The sequence below is a fragment of the Gavialis gangeticus genome, unplaced genomic scaffold (genome assembly GCF_001723915.1).
Source record: "Gavialis gangeticus isolate Ggan-Ray unplaced genomic scaffold, GavGan_comp1, whole genome shotgun sequence".
In the NCBI taxonomy this organism is placed as follows: Eukaryota; Metazoa; Chordata; order Crocodylia; family Gavialidae; genus Gavialis; species Gavialis gangeticus.
This window is the reverse complement of record NW_017729012.1, coordinates 3,766,035-3,783,823: the sequence shown is the minus strand read 5'-3', so window position 1 is coordinate 3,783,823 and position 17,789 is coordinate 3,766,035. Positions and strand designations below refer to the sequence as shown.

General features: G+C 39.1%; 1 protein-coding gene across 3 annotated transcripts in view; it reads right to left on the bottom strand.

The window, feature by feature from the left end:
• The window catches only part of NF1 (neurofibromin 1), a 197,194-nt gene that overhangs the window by 95,445 nt on the left and 83,960 nt on the right, over positions 1-17,789 (bottom strand). For 2 of the 3 annotated variants that reach the window (XM_019511060.1, XM_019511058.1), the window contains exons 31-37: positions 16,695-16,830; positions 12,662-12,724; positions 6,772-6,930; positions 5,643-5,740; positions 5,321-5,467; positions 4,184-4,330; positions 3,690-3,800 (exon numbers count right to left, since the gene is read on the bottom strand). In XM_019511060.1, the coding sequence (XP_019366605.1) occupies positions 3,690-3,800; positions 4,184-4,330; positions 5,321-5,467; positions 5,643-5,740; positions 6,772-6,930; positions 12,662-12,724; positions 16,695-16,830 (861 nt within the window). The remainder of the gene's footprint in view (positions 1-3,689; positions 3,801-4,183; positions 4,331-5,320; positions 5,468-5,642; positions 5,741-6,771; positions 6,931-12,661; positions 12,725-16,694; positions 16,831-17,789) is intronic. The other variant, XM_019511059.1, reaches the window with a different exon arrangement.

Sequence of the window (17,789 nt, the reverse complement as noted above, 5' to 3'; positions counted from 1 at the left end):
TTTGACCCCAGTACTCTTTCCTGCCATGGCAGGGGGTCGGACCTGATGACCTGCTCAGGTCCCTTCCGACCCTACTAACTATGAAACTATGAATGTCCCTAAGAAAAATAAAAACGAACATCCAAATTAAAATCTTAAATGACAAAAATCTTCTGATATTAATTCTATAATTATTTCTAAAAGTCCAAAAAAAGCCCAATTCTGTATATGCTACCCATTTGTTGTAAGTCAAATTTAAAAGTCGTTTCTGTATTATGAAATATGAAACATCATACACCAACTAGCCAGAGTTACATCAGTGCAAGCTCATTACCTTAATAATATAAAGTCTATGGGTTGATTTTTTTTCCACCACTGATACTTTGCCCAGTTACAATATGCATACAGCTGCATATATTTTGAAGTTAACTTTTTGGCTTAGATGCTACTTTGGCTCATTTCAACCACTGTAATAGCCAAAATGATCACCTCCGAGGGCCAAAAGAAAGGCAAGTGTGGGACTCCGATGACGACGAGGAAGCAGGGGTCAGTAATGCTATTCACCTTGCTCCCTTCAACTTCACAGTACCAAGCTGCACCATTCCCCCTGTGGTAGAGTCCTGGACACATTAACCATGACATTTTTCCCTTTAAACCTACATTTTTTTTCCGGCACAAGGTAATGACAACCCTTTTCCCCTTTTCAGCATTCTGTGAAGTAGTTCCCATATCAGAACAGCAGTCACCGAGATAGCTGAAGGCAGATGAGGCTGAGTAGCCATGTTCAGAAAAGGAGAGGCTCTCCAAGAAATTAAGACCGCATAACCTAGCCAAGCTTGTTTGAACAAGATGGCTAAGACTAAAACTGACAGAGTACGATTGCTTCAAATTCATTTCTAGACAGCTAACTGCCATGCCTAGCTGTTCAAAACAGTGCATGTAAAAGACAATTTATAATGTAAAGTACGATAAGTATTAGGCATTATTTAAAACATCACTGGCTTGTTGATCGTGCAGGTTTACTACTCTGTATTTCCTCATGTCCAAATGAAAATAAGCCCTTGGTCGCAGATAGCTATATATATGTATATCGATCAGATATAGATATAGTTGTCTGAGTTATACAACATACAAGTACTGTATACTATATATAAAACATGCATATATAAATATTATATCATGATAATATGCCTTCTAATATCAGATAACTGCATGTGTATGTATGTATGTATGTGCAGACTACCAATATGCTTAGAAACTTTTAAACTGTTGACTTGTTTGAGATCTGTATATCCCACTTTGCCTTTGGGCTTTCAAGCTGACAACGTAACAGTTTCCAAGCATACTGGTAGTGTTGGAGGGTGTGGCTCTGTTTAATCAACTGACAGGTTGTGCAGCATTTCAGAGGAAGGAAAAAGCCTTGGAAATTATTTTACTTCCTGCACCAATGTTGAAAAGCTTTGTTTTATGTGTACATTTGTTGCTCTGGAAATCCAAAAAGATCAAACAAAGGCAATCATGGGACCCAGCCATTTGTTAGCTCTGCTGATTACATCACCATCCGGAATCTATATTTAAGTTGCAGACTTCAGTCACAGATGTAGGGGCTGCACGTCGAAGGGCTTGCCAGAGGCTACTTACTCTCACCTGGAACTGAAATAAACTAATAAGGTATGGATGATCATCCCTGGGGTAAAACTGACTAGAGTATATCCAGTATGTAATTCATTGTTCGGATGTTAAACTGGTGTCTAATAAACTGTGACAGAGTATTTTTATCTTGGAGAAAAGTACAAGGTAAACATTTTTACAGTACTGGACGCCTCATTTCTTGGTAGAATGAAGTGGAATACTGCATGTTTAGTGCAAGAAAATAAAACAAGCCATACTGGTGACGAGGATGAAAATGATGGTACTTAAGTTTGAGATATGTGCTTCGATTCAACTGAGGAATAATTTTATAGCTAAAGCTATTTACTAAAGCTAAGTTTTTATTTTTTTTGTAATTGTACACTTAATAAATAAAACCTCATGAATACCATCTCAGACTAGAGGATGCCAGGGTTACCTGACAGTACAATGTCTAACTGTGAACTGTCCAATACAGACTGAAGATGCTGCTGAAGCTGGGCTGTGTCATCGTGGTTCTTGTGTTCTTAAATGAGGTGCATCTAGTCACTCCACAAACTGATACTGAAACACCAACCACAACCACCACCACCACGGCTGGATCTGGTATCACAAAAGCTGCAAACACGAAACCTTTTGGAAGATCTGAACAAAACAGCAGCGCTGGATACAGTACCACAAAAACGACCAATACAGGCACAGTGCAGCATGGAAGCGCAATGGCTATCGTCTTACCTTTGCTTACTGTCACATCTTTGACCATGTTCATCCCTTGGTTGTGAATGCTCCTATTTTATAAGATTTTTTGTGCTTGTATATTTATACTAATTCAAATTTGAACAAACTAAGAACATGCTCTTATGGTCATGTGAGTTTGACAGCATAATAGTGGCACTATAAGTTAAGGCTGCTTAATTAATAACGAGGTTTGAATGACTAGCTTCAGTTTGGAAGGTTGGCACTTTTCCCAAAAGGCAATCAAGGCGTCTAAGTATGTTATTTTAAAAGTGAAGGAAAAAAAAATCTATTTTTCTACGTAAAATGAGAAATGTGGAAACAGAACTAATACTCCGAAATATATTATAAATATATGTAACTATGCAAATTAATCCTATTATACTTGTTTCCACCAAACTACATTTCCTGTAGTAAGAAAACAGTGGTATCCTCCTACAGAAGCCAAATAGTAACAAATGTGACTACAGTTCCTTGATACCTTTTCTAATGTAATGTGATCAATGTGCACAAAGCTAACAGCGGTCAACAGTATCAATCCTGATAACTGCAAAAAGGAGCTATGTTCTCTTTGCTGAGATTTCTCACCATCCTTTCCACAGACACTGATGCCTCAAGATCTGATGTGTGTTTATTGTAATTTCACCCTGTGATTTTTGGGGGCCTGCAGTTTTGTTCTACTTGAATTTTTTCCAAGGTTTGGTTCAAAATGTAATCCTTTGTCAATAAAACTGCTCAATTCTTATATGACATGTTAAACTAGAACCATTTTAATAAAACTAAATTCATGCAGAATGTATGCCTGCATGTGTTTTTGTCACTCTCTCTATAATCTGAAAAGACAACGAATCCCATGAATCCTTCAACACACGTGCAACAAAACCCAGCTATTTTAATTAATTGTTACAGAACAATTCAGAGAAAGACCAAAGCTTTAAAATGTAGGTGTTTTTGAGAAAATTGTTACTGCATGCCTCAATTTGTATTTTATTACCAACATCCCAAAAATTTCAGAAAAGGAGATTATGAAGGTATTGATATAGGCAAAGTGAGGTAGATTTAATGGTCTTTAAAATTTTGCTAAGTAAAATATAACTTTCTACCGTATACTTTCAATATATTACACAAGCATTTAGATATTATGGGGTAGGTACCTATGGACGAATGTCAGTTGAGATAGCTCTCTTAGCTAGGAAAAATGTAGGGATTCATGACTATATTGTCACCCCAAACTGGAAAGAGAAAGGTTTGACCTGAGAAGCTAACATCTCTCTTGTACACGCACCTTCTGCTTTGAGTTTTAAAATGTCCATTACTGAACAAGGTAGAAAGTAACGTTTTCTTACCGCCGAGCAATATAGTAGAAAACAGGATTGCCAGCTTTTGATGTCCCAGCTTGGTAGAAGATATTTAATGTTTTCAGGGCCTTGAACTCTTCTTTTTCATGCACTTGGTGCCTAAAAATTAGCAGAATGATTACAAAACATCATGCTTTTAAAGCCAGATAGGCAAAACATCTTCAGATTAGTATTCTGAAGAAGTGCCTACATTTTTAAAAAAAATACTGATAACCAATTTTTGAAAGCCCAGCCATTTCTCCAAGTTTTTTATTTAACCTTTGACCTCATTGTTGTGGGGGGAAAAACCATACATTAGGAAGCCCTGGTTCTTTTCTATCCAAAAACAGGAAAGGTATTTGCAGAAACAGTGTCTTTATTTTAGTATTATTTTTCTTACAAAAAGACCTCTTTTCAGCAAACAACTACCTAGGCACAAATGACTACCTACTGAAGGTCTAAACAGTCAAACAATTTTAGGTAATTTGAAGCAGCTCCATTACCTGGTCATAAATTCTTCAAATTTGGAACTGGTGAGATTTAGACTGGACCAGTGCGTGTCTGCCACAGGCTTATGCTCAGGTGGGCCCAAGTAGGCAAGGAGAGTAGCCATTTTGTCAAATGGTCGTCTTCCAACAGCTTTGTGGTCCCTAGAAACAGTAAATTACTTAAGAAACACACTCCTAACCACCACTCAGCACACCTTTGGCTTTTTAGCCATTAGCTTTCCTTACCTTGAATAACCCAGTTGCTCACTTCAACTATTACTTTTAGGTACACGAAGAATGAATTTTATTTGCAGTGTTCACTTAGTCAATATGAAATTGTTCATATAAAAATTAACATGTACAGGACTCAAGATGAATGACAGACATCTAAAAAAAGGTAGCAGCAAGAATTGCAGCACAGAGTTACAGATAATCCACACTATACAATTTTTTTTTTTTATTAATAATCCAAAATAGTTCATAGGGGGAGCATATTTTGAACCTTAATGCTGTTTTCATGGGGCACATCTAACGCATACAATTACTGTGCACGAATAAACTGAGACACACATTGCTTCGCAGTTAATTACTCCCAAGCGCACTGTTTGAATGTGCACCCGAGAGTAATAAACTCCAGATCAATAAGCTCTGCAGTTTATTCATGCACAGCACACTGAACCAGGGTGGAACAGTACTGGAGCAGTACTGGCTGGCAGGAGGCTCACGGGGTCAGCCTGCCAGCCCAGGGCTGCTTCCCCCCAGCTCAATATGCTGTGAAGGAGCTGGCTGGCTAAGGCATGATGGTGCCTGAGCGCAAGGCTAGCTGGCAGGCAGCCATGACACTGAAGCACACTCATGCCCCAGCCAGCCCCCTCCAGCATCTACACATGCACTGCTGCAGTTTTGTTTACTTCACAGCAGGACAGTACTTGTATTTACAAGTACTGTCCTGCTGCGGAGTACATTAGTTTACTCCAGCCTAATAGAGGTGTAGATGCCAAGATGTTTACTGAGCAGCTAATTAGTTGACTGCGCAGTAAACCCCTCGTGTAGATATGCCCACTAACAGCCAATTAATGTAAGGCAAACCATGCAAAATAATTGATTTGTCACATCAATAATTCCCTCCTAAGTAGTATTCACGTGTCCTACCTGTTGCTGGAAAGATACTGGCCAATTTTCTCTTGATTGTTCCAGAGCAAACGATGCAAAGCAAGTACATTGCCATCACTGATAAAAGAGAGGCTGTGATTGACAGTGTCACTAGCAGGACAATCAGATGCAATATCAAGGAAAAACCTAAAGAAGAGAGAAAATGAATCGCACACATTATTAGGGAAAAAATCCCACGTGGTCAGACTCACTTTAAGACAAAGGGCCATGAGAAAATGTGGGGGTTTTTTGCTGTCCTTGCTTTCCATACTTTTACACAACAGTGGTAGCAAATATCCAGTTAAGTTGACAGTAGGCTTACCGCCGTGCTGCATCAAAGTTGCTTTTTACAAAATCATTAAAAGGCCGCATGTGTTCTTCTTTTGTAAACAAGACATGGTTGGCAATACTTTGAAGTATCTAAAAAAAACAAAAATAAAAAAACCCTGTTAACGGGCATATGTAGGTTTAATACTAGCAGTAACGTTAATGTAAATCTCACTCCTCCCTATAGCAAATCCCTTCACTTCAGTTTCCCTGTAAATCATCAGGACAAAAGAAACCTCTCGAATGACCCAGTTTTACTAATTCAGTAAAACAATACCCCACCCTTGCCAAATCAGTAGATATTTATTATTGGGAATGGCATGTTCACACACCAAACTCTGAATACTAGCAAAACTAAGTTAATTAATATTCACTAAGTGAGTTACAATTAAGGGAACAGTCCTTCAACTGCAAACTTCATTAAAGTCTTACAGCCTGACTGGGTTTTAACAAGCTAAGTAAATTATGCAGGTATTTGAAGGGTATGGCAATGTACAGATATTGAAAAAGCACTTAAACGCTGTCTGTGCAAACTGCTGAATTCTATGGCAAATGTAGATTATTAAAATTCAAAGACTTAACGAAGCTTCGAAAACCCTTTTAAGTGAAGAACTGAAATGATCAGGAACAAAGTAGTAATGTGTTTTAGACAGCAGTTGTCAATGGCTTCTGCTTTAATGTTGCATGCCTTAAGTCCTGTGATACTAACATTTTCAAACTGTGTTGTTCTACAAAAATTCTGCATTTGTTCTAATTGGGCAAGCAAATCTAATATGGACACAATCCTTTGCAAAAATGAGGAACTGAAGTGGGAGACCAAAAAGCATACTGTGCTTCTACTTCCAAATACTGGGCAACATCAAAAGGTTTGGTTTTGATACCAATCTTCCCCAGAACTAGATTACAAAGCCAGAGTATTAGAGTTATGCTGTGGGCAAAGGGTGGAACTGGCAATTTAAGTTAGCTGCGAAATGAAGAGAACATGTATGTACTTAAACAATGAAGTCCTCACAAGCTCCCTCAGCACTGTATAAATAGTAAAACGAAACAAAGTCAAATTAAAGAAAACTAAACAACATAGTGAGGCCAAATAAAAATTTGAAGTCTCAAACTCAATACTTCACCTTTGACATTAGCTTCAATCCTCTTTCAATTCTTGGTGGAGGTTTTTTATCTAAAATCCCTGCCTCATAAGGAGAAACAATCGCAGGATTGATAAACCGTAGGAACATGGCACTTCCGACCGCTCCAATACTGTTCTGAGGAAATCGCTGGCTTACAACCTAAGTAGTAAAGTTGAGAACTATTAAAAACACAGCTTGAACTAAAACAAAAGAGGAAGGAAAGCTGGAAAAAAGCATTCAGTACTGAAGTTCAGTTATATTTATATAGCCCAAGACAATAACTACAACCATACAGAACTAATACATGGAGTAGAATTAGGCTATTATGAGCATGCTGTTTAAGCAACTATAACACAACTACACTTTAAAACGGGAAGAAATACGCATAATAGAAAAAAAAGTAAAACACTGTGTAATTTTACTTTGTTTCCTATGAATACCCTCACGTGGTGAAATTACTGAGAAGCAGACTGGAATAAATATGTTAGTACAAGTTTGAGTGGAAAATTAAAAATATACGTTTCCATCAAACACACAAAGACTTTCTTTCCATTTTTTTTTTACATTTCTGTGCAGTTGCAATTTTAAGATTACTCATAGGAGCCTTTTTACCCATAACATTTTTAATATAGCAACTTATGGCTAACCTTGTAAAAAGAAAGCTTCACTGCAACCTAAGCAAACACTAAAAGAGATTTCCAATACCATGATTGTATTTCAGCAGCTTTGCCAAAGGACAGGTAAGATGGTTACGTTCAATGGCAGATCGCTTATCTGAATTTCTCTCTCTAGCTGTATAACACCACTCTTTACTTTTCCCTCCTCTTTGGTAACTTCCGTGCTAAGTAAAAAATCATTTGAAAATGGGGATCAGAATATGCTCAAAAATGTATAGATTTAGATATGGCACTACCCTTTGGGATCCAGTTCAAAATACTACAAAACATTCTTTGTAGCATGAACAGAATGAAAAAAGTATGGTAAGAGATGCTACGTCCTCTGATTTATTAGCAACGTTATTCTGCATTTAAATAAAGGTTTTGCAAACTCAGACATTGAACACACAAGTTTGGTATCACTTGAATAACAAGCCGAGCAGAGCCTTCCATTTGTCTGAAAAATCTCTGGAACCAGAAAACACACAAAAAATTAAAAACAAATTTGAGAAACAAAAATCAATGGAGTAACTTCCAGACCACGAAGCACTACACAAGTGCTACTCAGATCTTGACATGAATCCTGGAAAACATTAGCAAGAGTAGCGGCACTATGGGATCTTGGTGAAATCTCTTTGTTGATGGATGCCTACGACTGGTGCTGCCGATAGATATTCCCATAGATTTGAAAGATCATGTCATTGAAGTCTTGCAGGGCACGTCTTCATGTGAAATTAATGAGATGCAATAAACTCGCAAGCAGTCTGCGCCAGAGTTGACTGCACCTGGGCACAGCATTTACAGGTACGCCTGGGATTGCAGCATGTTGAGCCAAGACAGTGCAACCCCAGCTGGCAGCAGGCCCGGTGGGGGGAAAACAGGGGTGGGGTGGCCTGCTAGCCCAAAGCTGCTCCACCCAGGCTCAACTATTGCAGAGGGCCTGGCTAGGGCACAAGGGTGCAACAGCGCGGGGCTAGCCAGCAGTCAGCCACCACACTAGCATCCTCATGCCCCAGCCAGCCCCATCACTAGCCACACACAATTTCACTGCACATTAACTACTCCACAGTAGGATGGGCTTTTGGTTGTAGCCATGTTGGTCTACGGACATAGGCAGGCAAGAACTTTTTTTCCAGCTACTCAGTTGGTCTAATAAAAGATATTACGACCACGGTGTGATAGTACCCGTGTCAGGCAGTATTATCCTACAATAGATTTAATTGCGCTTCAATACGGACAAGTGCAGGGTGCTGCACTTGGGCAGTAGGAACCAGCAGCACACTTACACAATGGGGAACTCCCTACTCGAGAGCACGGAGGCAGAAAGAGATCTTGGAGTCATTATTGACTCCAAGATGGACATGGGCCGACAATGCGAGGTCATGGGTGGCAGGGCTAACCGGACCTTGTCGTGCATCCACAGGTGCATCTCGAGTAGAGCCAAGGAGGTGATCCTCCCCCTCTACGCGACGCTGGTCAGGCCACAGCTGGAGTATTGTGTCCAGTTCTGTGCGCCCCATTTCAAGAGGGATGTGGACAACATGGAGAGGGTCCAGAGGAGGGCCACCCGCATGATCCGGGGACAACAGGGCAGACCCTACAGTGAGAGACTGCGGGACCTGAACCTATTCAGCCTCCACAAGAGAAGGCTGAGGGGGGACCTGGTGACCGTCTATAGACTCACTACCAGGGACCAGAAGGGTTTGGGGGAGACGCTATTTCCCCTAGAGCCCGCTGGCATAACAAGGAGTAATGGGCACAAGTTGATGGAGAGGAGGTATAGATTGGACATCCGCAAAAACTACTTCACAGTTAGGGCGGCTAGGAGCTGGAACCAACTTCCAAGGGAAGTGGTGCTGGCCCCTACCCTGGGGGTCTTTAAGAAGAGGCTGGATGCCTACCTGGCTGGACTCATTTGAGTCCTGTTTCTTGTTTTGGGGTTTTGTTGTTCTCCCGCCCTGGCGGGGGGTCGGGCTAGAAGATCTACTAGGTCCCTTCCGACCCTAAATGTATGAATCTATGAATCTATAATTGATTTACTGTGGCTTAATAGGGCCGCATGTATAGCTTTACTTCGGCGTTAATTAGTCGGCTCTACAGTAAAGTGGCCTCATGTAGATGCACCCACAGTAACTCTTCAGAGCATCTTCTCATAAATCTGTAGGACCTCTCATAGTACACGAGCTGGCAAAGTATTTCTTGAAATCCACATGCTATACCAATCACAGCATGCACACCAGGATTTCTTTGCTATACATGGTGCATTTAATGCCACGTTACATTACCCTCACTTGGTACACACCTTACTTAATTTTCAAGTGAAAGAAATTGAGGATGAACAATCCACAGAGGAGCAGTACTGGCAAGTAGAGATTACGAGTACGTTGCTTACAGGCAACAGGGGTAATTGAAGTCCTTTGAAAAATCAACATGATAGAAATTAAATGGCAAAAAAATAGTCTATGCTTTTTAAGACTGTTCCTTCACGAAGTTATAAAATTCAAAAGGTAGAAAGAGGAGTCCTATGACTGAATGAAAAAGCATGCGCGCTTTGCTCCTCTTCCTCACTCCCTAGCAGTTTATGAGCCAGCATACTTAACTCCGTAGCTGACTGTTTAGAATGGAGGGAGAAAAGAAAGGAAGCAGTATAGTGAATTTAATGCCACTGAAAAGGTATGTTTCCAGGCCAAAAAAGGATTTATGAGCACAATTCAATCAGCAACCACAGTGAAATAGCACAGCCTAAATCCTGGCCTCGGTTTTAGATCTTAGATTCTTTTGCCTTTTAGTTTACTTGTTCTTAATTTCTGTAACAGGAAAAGCCACTCTAGAATAGCCCCTTGGGGGTGGCTCAAAGGCCCAAATTTCCCCAACTCCATGAAATATTATTGATACTCATTTCTTACAAAATATATTGAAAAAAATAAAGCAAGCATAGAAATGGTGCCTCCAAAAGGTAACTGGCACCACACTAAACAGTGATGGCTATGTGTTTGTGGCAGGAGACATAACACGTACCTTAAGCAGACCTTACAGTTCAATAGCCTCACAAGAGAACGTACAAAAACTTCTATAATGAGTAAGAAAGTAATAGCTCTGGACACGTCGCACTTCCAAAAAAATATGAACTGCAACATTAAACTGCTTTAAGAAATGAGAAAGATGGCAAGATTCCCAAAGCTTACAGTGATCATGCATCATTATAAGCAACAAAAAGCAGACTTTGTACAGTCTCCAAGTACGTGAATTTATTTTCAAATGATAAAACACTAAAAAATCCTAAAGACTTAAATTTTGATGACTGAGAGGCACAGTTATTACTGCAGATTAATGGCTATTCCTTAATATCTGATGTAATAAAACGTGGGTGCACTTAACATGCACAACTTTTCCAGTTTATTATATCAACTTGTAGCTATCAAACCACAGTCACTTTTACAAGTACCCAGAACCCTAAAGAGCACTCCCAGCAAGAATCAGAGGAGAAAGCGTTTGCTGAGCCAAAAGTTACTAGTGATTATTAATTGCAGCGGCAGCGTGTAAGGTACTACTTTTGCAAAGATTAGTCTATAATAAAGCTAAAGCTTTACTTAAAAATTAAACAGACTATTTTATTAGTAAACAGCGAAAGGGGTTAGATTTCTAATACCCAACAGTGAGCAACAATTCTTAATATGACATTTTTGCAATACTTTGAAACAAAACACATGCTTGGACCAGTCTCGCATATCAATAGTCAATTATTCTAGAAACAGTTATTTTGCCCAGACATCAAGTATTTATTATTCTGACTCTGCATGTGTTGATAAATCTAAGAAAACAGGAGGAAGCAACAGATCAAAAGAAAAGAGTATCTCAAAAATAATGCTTTTCTCCAAAGCAACATTATGGTAGAGTAACATAAAAAGGAAAAAAAAAAAAAAAAATCAAAACCCTCAAAAAATTCTCCATCAGATACCATTTTACGAACAGTCAAATTTTGCACTGACAATCAAATATGTACAATAAACTTTCTAATGTTCATTTTGAATTCTGTGCATTTCTATGCAACCTCATTACCTACACAGTGAATATTTTTCTAAATAGAAGTAAAGAAATTACACAAAAAACTTAAAAGCTACATCTGTTCTACAAATAAGTATTTCATAGTTTACATACCTCTCCTGCTCTCCTCAAACTTTGTATTTAAACAACAATTTAAATACTTAAAAAAACAAACTCTAAAAGAAACTTAAATCTACTAAACCTCTTTTTAACCTACAGTATATAATGTAACTTGAGTTCACCTGAACTCCCCTGGAAAATAGATATATCAGCTTGCACAGAATACAATAAAGATTACTTTGCTTCAGATACACATGTATTTGCAAATGTCTTGCAATTTCACCTATTACTAATGTCAGTATACAATATGTCTTCCATTTGAAGATTATTAATATTCTGCTAAAATAATGGAAAAAAAATAAAGGGAGAAATGTAATAAAATGCTGAACCCTTCCTCCTCTGTTTTATTCAGAGTATTCATACGTTATAGTTTCATAGTTATGGACTGAGGGAATCCTCCAAATAGAATAATTCTTTACTTTAGTGACATCACTGCATCAACATATTTTCTTCCAAAGTAAACAAAAATAAAGTAATATAATGTCAATTAATTTTTTTTTTTAACTCAGTAATGGCTTACCTTGGGAGATTTGCTCATCTTGTCTGAGCAAATAATTACAAATGCTAAAACTTTATTGCTTAGTCACAATGCAAAACTTAAAAGAAAATAAAAAAGTCATAAAACTGAAGCAAAACTTTTTGTTTTCAGCAAGCTATATGTATTAAGTGTTTTTCCCTTCTTAGAAAGGAAAACTTCACTTATTCTACAAACCAATATGTTAAAGCAATGAAATAGACCTGGATTTTCCTGAAACTTAGAAATCATTTTCCTTTCATAATTATTTCTTATTGCAAATGGTAGCAAGGGCAGAAAATCAGCATACTGAATACCAAGCAGTAAGGTTAAAAATGCCTTGTTGTTGACTCAAACAGGCACACAGAGAATATTTTACAATGTAACTTAATTCCAGTGTTAATTGCAATGAAAGCTATTTTGTGCCAGAATTAGTAGAATGATTTTTACAGTGAGGGTCAAAATAGGTTGAGGTGAAGATGTTTTGAACAAACAGCAAAAGATTTTTTTGTTTTGCTTTGAAAGAAACGGCTAATAAAAAGGTCTCCAAACTTACTGATTTTTTGTTTTCCTTTTTTTCTTTTACGGTAGCTTTATTCAGTAGGGAGTGGCAAGTTGCCTACAGAACAGAGATGAGCACAAACAAGTCACAGTACCAACTACATACAGCAACAAAAAAAAACAACAACAATGTTGACTTGTACATAAATTACACGATAAAATGTAACAAACATAACCAACAGAAAATGAAATATATAAACTAAAAGTTTGATGATGGGGTTTTTATACCACAGACTTATTTTACTACATCTTATTCACAAAGCACTAAATACAAAGCAAGCAAATGTTGGGTTTCAATCATTTCTACTATTTCTGGCTAGATTAAAATCAAACCACTGTAATTTGCTCATGATATGCAACATCAGGCATAAATTAGCACAGTCAGCTTTCAAAACACATTTCACCATTCCTGGACAAAAATAATCTTTTGAATATTAGTATATTTCAACGGTTTAATTTTTGAAAGTTCTGCATAATTTTATTAAAATAAATTTAGTGGTTGAAATCTCCCCGTGTTTCTCTGTGTGTCCTTCAATTTTGTTCAATGTATGATTCATATTTATAATGCTTTTCCTCTTAATTAAAAATATAATCACCATCCAGTGATGTGTCAAACATTCGCATTATATGGCAGAAAAGATGTTTTTGGATTTCAAATTCAAGCACTTTGACTTGACTACACCTGTTTTGGAATTCACACAGGGCAAAGGGCCAGGCCAAACCTATTCAACACTGAAGCCGTGACATCACAACAGGATGAGGTGGGAATTAAAAGGTCTATTGGACTTGTGTACTTTTCCTTCTGCATTGAGATGAATTCTGCTGATGAAGGTCTATACCATCTCCTCCACACTAGCTGTAAAAAAAGGATCTTGAATACAGCAAGAGTAACTACAAAGAAAAAGTTACAGTGAGGCAATACTGAGAAAACACCTTGTGTTACACTAGCCATTGGAATTTTGTTATAAGGAAGCTCAAAATACGCTAAAACACTCAAGAGTGAAATGCCAGCCATAAGCCAGATAAATACTAAAGTCTGCATTATGTCCATACAACAGAGAAAAACATCTCCAACTCCTCTTCATACTTTATATGCTCTGGAGCACTTTTAAAGTTGAGTCAAAAAGTCATCTACTAACAGTGCTAAATTTGTTACAAGAGATGATTCACTACTTCAAAAAATTAACAGCTTAAATTTTTATTTTATACACTGATAAGAAAAAGAAATGATAATGCCAGCCTCAGGAGTAGATATGGACATAAAATGTGAGAAAGCTAACAAATTTCTATGGACAATCAAATTTCTATTTTAACTTGCTCATAAAAATCCTGGGTGTTGTACAGGTACACACTATATAGCTTTATTTTTATAAGAATGTTGTTAAAGAAATGACAGCTCATTTATTTCAAGCTGAGTCGGGTCTTGGGGAAGCGCTTCAAAAAGTTCTCTAGCATTTGAATATAAGGAATAAACGATAACTTTATTTCCGATAAGCAAACCATTTGATACGAGGAGGAGAAAGTGGCAGGTATTAGAAAGCTAAAGGTTATTTACAAGTAAGCTGTACATACTCAACCTGTTCAACCGCACAAGTTCGAGCACACCATTGCTCAAGTGTTAGAGGAACAGTGAACTTTTATTTATTTGGATTTTGTTTCCCCTCATTTGCATTTATTTGTGAAAACCTAGTGAAAGCCTTTATTCCAAAAGCAAACAGCCTTTGTAGCATAAATGACTTTAAAAGGTGAGAGGTAAAAATGGTAACAATGGATAAAGATAAAAACAGCCCCTCACACAACATGCATTTAGAACAAGGGTGGGCGAAACGGCAGATCTGGCCACCGGCTAGACTATTTCCCAGCAGCCCTTGCCCATGCAGGACACCCCGTGGAGACCCCAGGACCGTGGAGGCACGATAGCGCGGGATCGCAGAACTGGGGCTCTGCCTCGGCTCGGCCTGGCCCCACGCTGTCGCACCCCACACTTCCTGGGTTTGCATGGAGACTGGCCAGGAGCCACACAGCTCCAGGGCTGGGATCCTGTAGTGGCGACGGCACAGGGAAGGGCCAGGGGCAGAGCCGTGAGCCACTCCCTGCATGCCCCTGCCAGCCGAACCCTTGCCCAGGGCAGGGACGTGGGGTTAGCAGATGGCAGCTCTGCCGTGGCCCCACCCCATGCCATCAATCCCGCCTGCCCATCTTGCTCCCTGCTGCAGCCCCATCTCAGCCACCTGGCTGCACACCCTGCCTGTGCAGGTCCTACCCCTAGCGGTGGGTACAGGAAGCATGGGCTGGGGTGCCCAGGCAGCAGGGCTGAGTCCAGCGGCAGAAGCCAGGAGCTGCCACTGCAGGGTCTGCTAGAAAAAGGAGTGTGCCAAGGACTGGACTTTTCCCACCCCAATCAAGAATGAACTAGATGATGCTAAAAGCAAACCCATCCTGCCTGTCCCAAGCGGTGTAGGATGCAACTTTTTATAATCACTATCAGAGAAAGTGAAGAATTGGACTACTTCAAATCATCGGCATAACATGATTTCACACAAGTATAAAAACCATCCTTGCCCACAAGGTTTTGTATGACAAACTCCCTTCCGGAATTAAAAATAGTCTGATCCTTTTAACAGCCACAAAAGACACTCTACTGTTTTTAGAAGACTAACATTTTGGAAGCCAAGGAAACTGTATTTATAAAAAGAAATATTCGATGAATAGAAAATAGCAATGCCATAGGTCTGGACTGTCCCACACAAGTAAATAATTATTACTCAAAATTAGCTTAAAAAATGCTCTAGAAGTCCAGAATACTTTCTATGGAAAAATAACTTATGCTACTTCCAGGCACAGAAACCTGGAAAACTCTTCTTTCAGAATGTGCTTGATGAGAGGGCACGATAGGAATCGTGTTTGTCATACACGAGAGGAAGAAAGGAATAAAGCCTGAATGCCACACTCGTGCCACTCATCCAAACTTAAATCTAATGATGAGATACCAGGTTGGAATCTAAAATACAAAAATGCTCCAATCCTCCAAAGATTCCACTGAAGTCGGAACAAATTTTGCCCTCTACTAGTAAGCCTTGTGACTTTTTCTATTTCAATCAGCCTCACTATTAAGCAACCTGAAGCACAATATTAGCTTAGTTTACTTGCAGACGAGTAGCAGTATTTCTTCAAAATTAACCTAACTAATCTGCTCTTCCTTGAAGAGGAAAACAAGTACATCTTATATCAAGAACAACTCAAGGATTACTCCCCATTAGTATACGTGAAAAAAATCTTACCTGTTCTGTAGCACAGAGACAACTATTCATATACTTGCTCAATAAATGAACATGCTTTTTAGTAGCTATCTGATTCACATATATATGCAGCTACTTAAATGCAGCTTATAAAGTCTGATGGGCAATTGTACTACTACTTACACCTAACAATCCACTAGTCAAACAGATCTTGTATCAAGACAATCATGCTGGGGTAAAAAGAAGTGTTTGCCGTGTCTATTAAACGTAAAACATTATGGCCTCTATCGTCCTCCATACCCTACAGGTTTCCCACCTGTGCTGCCTCTGAACTCTCAAAGGCCCCACATTAAAAACTGGTGGCAAGAACAGCTGTGCTCGCTCTTCCCACTAGAGTGAGTCCATGCAGTGTCTTCAGTTTCCTAGCAGGGGCACTACAGCAATGCAAAATGATTCCTGCCCTATTAGATCTGGGAGCTCAAGAGCAAATTCTGGCTCCTTGCATAGCAAAAAGCTGAGTCACAACCTGACTGCCAGGCCAGCCCCTTGAAACCCATTCACTTGGCTGAGATCACATATGCCGGGGTTCAGCTTTGAGAAATAACTACATAGCTGTGCCATAAACCTCTGCAAAAAACTGAAAAAAAATCAAAGCCCCCCTGTGACACCAGAACTCCTGGCCCAGGCTCTGGTACAATACTTTTAAACCTGAAAAATCTGATCCTCGTATTCATTTCAACAAGAACAGAAGTCAGGCTGTGAAGATCTATCCCTCAACTGCAGTCATACCTGGTACAAACAGTGGCACACACTGCGAAGCTGTGGTGGAAACTCTGAGGAGGAATTAATGATTGCATGAAAGAATTTGTCAGTCATTTGCAGCAGACTCCGCTGGTTGTCATCAAGGCTTTCCGTTGGCTCCAACCTGCAAACGACCCACAAATATAACAAGCTTTAAAAATGTTAACCTTCCAAAGCATACAGGTTGCTTCCACCTATATTCAAGCACAGCCACACTGGCAAGCCTGCTGAAATGGAAATGACCTATTTTGCCAATGTTTCCATGAGTAGTTTTATATCATAAAAGTTATAAAGTGTTGAAAAAATATGCTCTATGGCTATGAGGTCACATTACAACTTAATACAAAGAAGCCTTAATTAATGGGTTTCTTGTACATCATGCCCTTTAGAGTCACTTTGGGGTATTATGACCTCATACAAAAAAGGCAGTCCCACGATCATATAACTATGCCTTCCTGAAGGAGTTCTCAGCCGTGTCAAAAGGTACACACATAAGCTTGGCCAGGGTTTCCCTGAAAATCTAAGCAGTTTTTCAGGTAGCTGCAGATGGCTGCTTCATGGGTGTAGGAAGGCTCTTTATAAATAGCTGCTCATTTATCACCTCTCAAAGTAAAAAAAAAAAAAGACGTGGGCATAAGTGATGAAGAGGAAGCCTATCTTTTGAGATGCAATTAGCTAGTGTAAAATAGCAATATGAGGGATGTTATAGAACAGACACAGAAGTCAGAGGAGGAGGAAACCAGATATAAAATTTAAATATTTTGGATAAATACTGTGAAGATATAGCAAAAATCAAGATAAAGCATACCCATGTAAAAGGCAAAAAAGCGCACATGCTCCATCTTGCTGACAGGAATGGCTCTGTAGCCTAGAGGAGGTATTTTAGAGTTCTGCAGGAGAGTGCCAAATTTAGGGCCAGAAACCTCCCAGTTCTTACTGAAATATGCAGTGGCAGGAGAGAAAAACAAAGGAGCAGGGATTTTCTATCATCCTTGCTCTCCTCTAGCTTGTGTGTCTATGTGCAGAAGAATTCAGGCCACAGAGGTTCCTACACAGAAGAGCTCTGTCCAGTTCTCCATGACT